This window comes from Amblyomma americanum, chromosome 2 (genome assembly GCF_052857255.1).
Source record: "Amblyomma americanum isolate KBUSLIRL-KWMA chromosome 2, ASM5285725v1, whole genome shotgun sequence".
NCBI lineage: Eukaryota > Metazoa > Arthropoda > Arachnida > Ixodida > Ixodidae > Amblyomma > Amblyomma americanum.
In genome coordinates this window covers 89,493,003-89,500,877 of record NC_135498.1, presented here as the reverse complement: position 1 = coordinate 89,500,877, position 7,875 = coordinate 89,493,003, and the positions used below count along the sequence as shown (strand labels likewise).

At 42.7% G+C, this 7,875-nt stretch overlaps 1 protein-coding gene across 2 annotated transcripts; it reads right to left on the bottom strand.

The window, feature by feature from the left end:
• Positions 1–596: 596 nt before the first annotated feature.
• LOC144118792 (evasin P1180-like) lies at positions 597–7,574 on the bottom strand. 2 transcript variants are annotated; one of them, XM_077651613.1, is made up of 5 exons: positions 7,507–7,574; positions 3,795–3,836; positions 2,789–2,829; positions 1,889–1,960; positions 597–805 (listed from the first exon to the last, which is right to left on the bottom strand). In XM_077651613.1, the coding sequence occupies exons 1-5, from the start codon at positions 7,553–7,555 to the stop codon at positions 653–655; spliced, it is 357 nt and encodes a 118-aa protein (XP_077507739.1). In that variant the 5' UTR covers positions 7,556–7,574; the 3' UTR covers positions 597–652. The 2 variants fall into 2 exon arrangements, 1 of the variants encoding a protein (XP_077507739.1); XR_013312144.1 differs by lacking the exon at positions 2,789–2,829 and having other exon boundaries at positions 598–805; positions 7,507–7,572.
• Between the last annotated feature and the right edge of the window lie 301 nt (positions 7,575–7,875).

Below are 7,875 nucleotides of genomic sequence, written 5' to 3'. Positions count from 1 at the left end.
CTTCTTCTTCTTCTTCTTCTTCTTCTTCTTCTTCTTCTTCTTCTTCTTCTTCTTCTCCTCAAGTAATATGGCACATACCGACGTGGGGGGATTGGCCAAGGTATATAGTAGAATGCCAATGAAGCATTTGCGCGGGGAAGGAAACGTCAGAGGACTGAATACCAAAAAAATTCTGCAGAAACTTCGTCTTCTTAAGAAATTTTTCCCAGCGCTGTTTACATAACCACTTAGGAGAAAAACTGCAAGCAGCAGTTGGTTTCATGTAACCAGTTTTATCAATTCTAATCAGTATTGAAGCACTTCAGTAATTACTGCGTATTAAGTGTCTGCATGCCAAGAATTTTTGTTTCATGTTAGCTAACATTACATGCCATGCACACCAGTTTTATTTCTTCTGTTTGTGCTCATTTTGAGGATTTCCAAATTTTTTTATGCCTGCCATTTGTTAGACCCGCACGTAAACGCGATACCTATATGAATCCGCTTCAAGCCATACAGTAAGGAAACAGGACAATTTCTTCCGCAGCTCAATTTTATTTTCATTTATTGTAGACTTAATGCCAACCGAAGTAAGAGAAGCCTCGATGGATATCTTTTAGCGCAAACAGCCAAAGACAGCAGAAAATTGCGCAATGAAAAAGAAACCTCTGGCTCAGCGGCCAGGAGGAGTTATCCAGTATACTGGAAATTTCTGGCACACCACAATTCTGTTGTTCCTCTTACAGACTCCGCTCTTACATCTACCAAGAGGGCAGTAGAATTTAAAATAGTTTGGCATCCTCTTAATCACGTCAAGTGGAATATGCTGAAACGAAAACGCTATGTTAGGAAATGAAAAATCAGGTGTTATACACAAAACGTTTTCAAGCAAACGAATTTTCAGAATGCGTTCGTATGAAATATGTCAAGATGAGTTTTTGACACGACGGGAAACATGCCGGAATGTTTTTGTAATTATTGTTAAGTGTTGACAGTAGTGAGAAATTAAGAGTGTAATCATTTTTAGAGCAAACACGTTTAAAGAAAAAGTACAACAAAAGGGAAGACTAGATGTTGGCAGTTTGATCCGAACCCACATTCTCCACATGTCGCCCTACGTTGATCTATCAAATAAGCTACTACGGCGGCGGCTAAACCATCTAGTTTGCTTGAGCCTTTCCTTTAGATTCCGCTCCCGTAAAGTTTCATAGGTTGGAGCCGTCTGAGGCGGTTGCATTTTTTTGTGACGGTCCTAAAGACACTACTGCGTCGTGCCCACCACTCCATGGTCCTTTAAACAAAGTGGGATCACAAGAACACCCCGTGGTGAGAGAAGCAGCTGTACCAGCCCCTACAACCAGTGCTGCTTACTGACGCGCTTCGAGATTTTAGACAAAGAGGTCACTTTCAAGAACGGTCTGCATGCAAATAAAATAAAAACGAACGAGAAGGTTCGTTCGAAATTAAAAACAGGCCATTAAAATCACCAGCAGCTTTGAAGAATGCTGCGCTTGTCGTAGCATGCCCTCCATGGTTTGCTAGAAGCACAGAATTTCCTTTAGCTTTTCCTGTCAGCGTAATTTAATTCGTTTATCCAAGCTGTCTTGCAAATTTTGATTCTTTGTTTCACACAACAACCAAATTGCTTAACCTAAATGCGGTAAATTTGTAACCGGTCTATATTCTATATTGCTTCACAACCACCCATTTCTGTACTTTTGGGCAATAAAAAAAGTTGAAAACGTGCTCAGCCTTAGAATTCTCTAATTTGTAAAGTCAGGAATGGTTGAATCCTGATATCAGTCTAAGTACTTCTCATTTGTAGCTAACTCTCATGTTATCATTTAAAAAGAATTGGCCGATGTTTTCTTTATGCTGAACTGCACTATTCTAAAAAAAAGGCACTTACGAGACATTTTCTTCCATTTTTCAGGCTCTTTGTGCTTCCGTCGATGCATTCAATCTTGCAACCACTGTTAAGCTACACGTAAGAGAACTCGTATTAAAGGTGCTGAACTCAAAATAGTGTATTCTCATGTGCCTGAAGAGCAAAAGTAATCGGTCTCTTGTAAAGTGGAATTAATTAAGTAATGTTGTAGGTGATCTGCAAATGGCCGCAATACATGTGTTTTTCATAGAAGCAAGAGGCAAAGTGAATTAAAGGCCCGCACTAATTTTTAATGCCTGTTTAGGCTATCAATAAAACGAGTTGGGCGCACATAAAAGAAGAACACATAAAGCCAATGAAGGCGGAATGAGCACAAAGCACTCTCTCCATCTTCATCGCTTTCCTGTGTTCGTCTTTCCGCTGAGCGCCAATCATTCTTAACATTAGCCATGCACCAACTCTACCAGCAAGAAGTTGTTTTAAACTACAGGTTTAGGCGTGTAACGAAATTCTTGCCCTCAAGTGCATTCATATTTAAGCCACTACACGAAAAACTTCGAAGGATACACGTACTCGCCATTCGAAATTAGGCAATATATGGATAAAGAGACGCGTCAGGGCGCAAGCAAAAAGTACAACGCTTTACATGCGGGGTTTCGTATCGTCTTTGTATTCTGATATCGGTGTCTGTCCAGTTCTTTATTAAGAAGTAAAGCATACATTTAAGTTCAACTGCCACTTTCCGTGTATTTTAAATAACAGGCTGCAGCATTAAAATTTAAATATTCATTCGCTCCTTATTGTTGTTTGTGGCCCGCACCGATGTCCTCAAACTAATCAGTGAAAAATCTTTACATGGCTAATAATTAAACTCTCAGCCTGCCGCATCTGTTCAATCAAAGACCAGGAGTTATGACATACGGGGCCTTTCGTTGTCTTCAGACCAGGAATAAGGCACGGCTCTGAGAATAAAAACGGAAAGAATAAAACACAGAAAGAACGGGCGGGAGTTACAAAATATCCCAGCAAAAAACGCTCAGGAGGTGCAAACATTACTGCGACCAAACACATTCGTTCTTAGCAGTTCTTAGTCTCGCCGCTTGTAATTGATCTGAGCACAATATCGGAAAGGCATCCGGATGGTACTGATCCGGAGTTCCCGGGTTCGAACCCGACCGCGGCGGCTGCTTTTTTTATGGAGGCAAAACGCTAAGGCGGCCGTGGGCTGTGCGATGTCAGTGCAAGTTCAAGATCCCCAGATGGTGGAAATTATTCCGGAGCACTCCACTACGGCACCTCTTTCTTCCTTTCTTCGTTCACTCCCTCCTTTATCCCTTGCCTTACGGCGCGGTTCAGGTGTCGAACAATATACGAGACAGATACTGCGCCATTTCCTTTCCCGAAAAAACCTATTATTATTATTATTATTATTATTATTATTATTATTATTATTATTAATATTATTATTATTATTATTATTATTATTATTATTATTATTATTATTATTATTATTATTATTATTATTATTAACAGCAACAATTTGTTTTTATTCTGCCTGGATTGCCTCAGCGGTCCTGTTTTTTCATGTCTTCATTTGTTTCTCGCGTTACGGTTGATGCGTATGTGCGCGTCCAGAGCATCAAAACACCTCTACTGTGCCGCAAGGCATCATCAATGTTTACATTGATTGATTGATTGGTTGATTGATTGATTAGGTAATTGTTTGACCCGTCTCCTCAGGCAAAATTCATTTGATACCCTGGAGGTAGTTTCCGAATAACTAACTTAGGCATTTAGAGCAAAGTGATCCACAGGAAGTGGTTGAGAAGAAAAATTCCACATGCAGCCGCAAATGAAATCTCGGGGTGGCGAGAAGATATAAGCAATCTTTCTTCCTTTCTTTATTTTTGTTTTCGGCAACACTTACCTCTCTCGTCGTATACGTCGTTAGTGGCCAGCACATGGTATTCTGCCAATAAATAACAACCAGATGACAATATATTCCTAGCAATGAAAAATTATATTGTTTGATTAATAAAACAAATTTAGTAAGAAGCGTTTACCTACATAATTCCCTCAGCCTCCGATCTCCATTCTAGTATCCATGCAAGTAGCACACTTACGTTGTAGTATTTACTTTAGGGCGCATTGTGCAAAGTTGCATGCATTCAAATGTTGCAGCTTTTTGTTAGGGTTGGCCACCACTAACCGGATTTATTTCTTGCGAGCGAATCTTCAAAAGGCTGACATTGTAAGGGTGGTGTAGATTACGTTAAGTATCCAGCTGAGTAAAGTGCACATCACGACGCTGTGAAAATAACGGCACGTGTTTCGACATTGCCTTGAAGGTAAGAAGCGTTTACCTACATAATTCCCTCAGCCTCCGATCTCCATTCTAGTATCCATGCAAGTAGCACACTTACGTTGTAGTATTTACTTTAGGGCGCATTGTGCAAAGTTGCATGCATTCAAATGTTGCAGCTTTTTGTTAGGGTTGGCCACCACTAACCGGATTTATTTCTTGCGAGCGAATCTTCAAAAGGCTGACATTGTAAGGGTGGTGTAGATTACGTTAAGTATCCAGCTGAGTAAAGTGCACATCACGACGCTGTGAAAATAACGGCACGTGTTTCGACATTGCCTTGAAGGCGATATTCTCTAAATAATTTTAGCTTTATGGCCTCAGGTATACAACTTCGAAAATTTTTGCTTAATGGCAAAATGATCGCATTTTTAATTCATCAAATGCCTTCATTAACAGTGAGCAGTAACCTTACACCACCCCAAATTGTGCATGCATGCACACAAACGTGTACAAAGCGCGCTGGTGACACTCGGCTGTACTTCAGATTCCCGCCATGGGGCCCTCTTTTGTTCCATTAAAGTTCTCCTCCTCCGCCTCCCGCCATGTGGCATATAGCCGCACTTAGCAACGCGGATGTGTATTTCCGAGTCAGTAGCGTTTGCACGCAAATTGTCTTGGCTTTCTTTTTTTTACAGTATAAAATACAAGGTCCGACAGAAAGATATGCCCTATGCACCCAAATAACACATGTTCAGGAACTGTTGAGAACGTTCAATCTGCCGAAACAGACAACAAATTAACAGAACCTCCCTATTGATCTGTAGCTACCTTTCATTATGTTAGCATTAATACTTTGTTTTCTTACTTCCTATCTCGCCCCACTCTCCTCCCCCCTTCCCTCCTAAGGCTCCAAGAATTGCATCTGTCCGCCGCGGTGGCGCCGCTGTGGCTCCGTGGTTACGGCGCTCGGCTGGTGAGCCGGTGGACCAGGGTTCAATCCCGGATGCGGCGTCCGCGTTCCGATGGCGACGAAACGCAAAAATACGCCTGTGTGCAGAGCGATGTCAGCGCGCGTTAAATAATCCTGAGCCGTCCACTAAGGCGTTCCCCATAGCCCACGTGTCGCTTGGTGACGTTAAACTGGAGAATTTAAAAATTGAAATTACAACAATTTCATCCTCGCCACAAGACCCGCATGCTCTGTTTCTCTCTCCTCCAATGTCACTGCACCTTGCCACCAACAACAGACCTCTCACGTTCCCAACCCTGCTGTCACTCCTTTAACTTTATGCTATGCTTTCCTCCTTGTCCTCCTACAGTTAAAAGAATGGGAGCTTAATAGCTGAACTGTAAAACAATTGGTGAATTTCTCTCAAAACACCCGGGTGGTATATTACCAAGAAGCTTGATGCGTTTGTTTTTGCTATGGTTAGTTTATCTTCGCTGGCCCTTTGTCCGATCACGATGTCTCTGGTCGGCGATGAATTTCCAGACCGCTCTGCGAACACTATGAACAGCGTCATCGGGGCATCTCGTCATCTCGGCATACACTGCCGTGATTGCCAACAGTGCAAGGAACGTGGTCCTTCTTTGGGAGGAACCACCATCCTTCACAAGTACATAAGCAAAACAGCCAGGGAGATTGCTGAGGCTGCAGAGATTGCAAAAAAAAGGGATCACTGTGTCAGCACTCCATCATTGCTGTTAAGTGATAAGGAGCGTCATATCTTGCGAATTTCGGAATGAGTATTATGGCTTCGACGTTCTTGTGCGCGTACTGCTTTTTAGGTTTTTTAGCTTTTTGTTGTTTCCTTTTTTTGTCGTGTGCAGAAAATGATGTGTTCGCTTGCGATGTGGCGCCGCTACCAGATGCTCGTGATTGTACCTTTTCGTTGCTGCGCATGCCCGCTGTACACCATATATTGTCGCTCGCACAGCAATAAACTTTTGTTGAAGTCGGCGCTTTGTGGTGTCTCCCCTCGTGTCCGTGTTCGTCTTGCGCTGTGAATGTTAGCATGAAGTACCAACTCGCCCAGCAACTGATTTTAGGAAAATTTTGAAAACTGGAACACTGTAAAATACTGTTACGAAAATATTGAAGATATTGGCCCATTATTCTGATATGCACCAAAATCCTTCTTTTAAAGCGTTTCCGTCGATCGCATCGAACATTTAAGACTGCCATAAAAATTCAACGGGGAACGCTTTTGAGGATCGCAAGAACGTTAATAGAAAACAAATGCGAGGCTGCCGTCGGTTGATCAGCGGATATGTTGATTGTTGTAAAGAAATTTTCTGTTATACGAAAATATTCTGTTCATAAATGGTTCCAGAACTGTTGGGTATGTTTCAGTGAGTTATGCACACTGTGTTAGCGGAATTACGATATTTGCCCGGTGTGCTAGATGCCGTCATTGCGCTCGGCACTGTGCGACGAACTGCAGAGGCTGCAGACTTTATTTGAAGCCATCAAGTCTTCTAAACTCGCTGTAAACGTAGACAAGGGCCGCTTCGCCTACGAGGCGCTACTGTTTCTCCATCATATCATCAACAAGGATGGAGTATGCCAGACACATGGTCGAAAGCTCCTCTAGGCCAATTCCCGCCGCCTCACGACAAGAAAGCTCGCTGCAGATACCAGGGGCTCTGTGCGTATTAAGGACAGTTTGTTTAAAACCTTTACTCATCCCCAATCATGTGACGCAGCTGACGAAAGCCGCCGTGTCATCCAACTGGTTAGCGTCGCCTTAAAGATAATTTCGCACTTCTATATACACGATACAAGAGATCACTCGTTGAACCAAGGCAAGATCATGCATATATCTCTTTTTTTCTTTTTAATTCCTCAGTATCGGTATTTAAATTTAAAAACGAAACGGAGCCAACTATCACTTGGAGCGATAAGCATGACATACGCATGCCACACGCGATGTTTTATAGCTGACCCGCCGCAGGGTAGTTCACTGTTCTGCTTCGGTCAATTTTTCGTTTTAGCCTTACGCACCGCACCCATGCAAGCAAGCAGATGTCGTAAGCAGGACCCGCTCAGACGGTACATTTATAACGGAACGCCAGTTTAGGCTGTAGTCCGGCCTCCGTGCAGGCCCGGCTACTGCGGGCACGCGCGGTCACGTGGTGGGGTGTCGGATTTTGCTGACCTGAGATTTCCTGGGTTAAGGTGTTACGCAACGTTTAGATATATGCTGTGTTACGGCAATGATGGCGTGATTTAGTCGCCATCTTGAAATCTGAGAGCGCACGGAGAAACAGACGCGAAACGAGCAAATTTAAGCAGATAGAGCTAACGCTCTTACGAATAACAGTTGTAACTTACCGCACAGTACAAATAAGGCTAAAAAATAGCCGACGGCTCCTGCATCCATGGTCGCCTATTATTCGTACCGCCGCACTATGCTCGTCGGAAAGTGTGTGCCTTATATATACATATACGCCATAGCAACAGTTAAAAAAAATAACATACCTAAAATTTCCTAGCATTGTTTCTGAATCGATGCTCCAGTCGATTGCGAGAAAGCGCAGCTAAAGCACGAAAAACTCTCCTCGTGAAAGGTGATGTGTCAAATAGAAACCTACAATGTGGGCGCTATTTCGGATCCGTTACGAAGTGTGCGGAACAAAAAGAGCCCAAAACCCTTTGGGCAGATAAAGACTGTGGAAAGATATAAAAGAGGTGAATTTATGA

Coding starts and splice junctions, on each gene's coding strand:
- LOC144118792 (XM_077651613.1), bottom strand. CDS start 7,555: ATGGATGCAGGAGCCGTCGGCTATTTTTTAGCCTTATTTGTACTGTGC. Junction 2,830..3,794: donor CGACGTATACGACGAGAGAG/GTAAGTGTTGCC, acceptor TTTTATTCTCAG/AGCCGTGCCTTATTCCTGGT. Junction 806..1,888: donor AAAATGGAAGAAAATGTCTC/GTAAGTGCCTTT, acceptor TTTTCGTTTCAG/CATATTCCACTTGACGTGAT.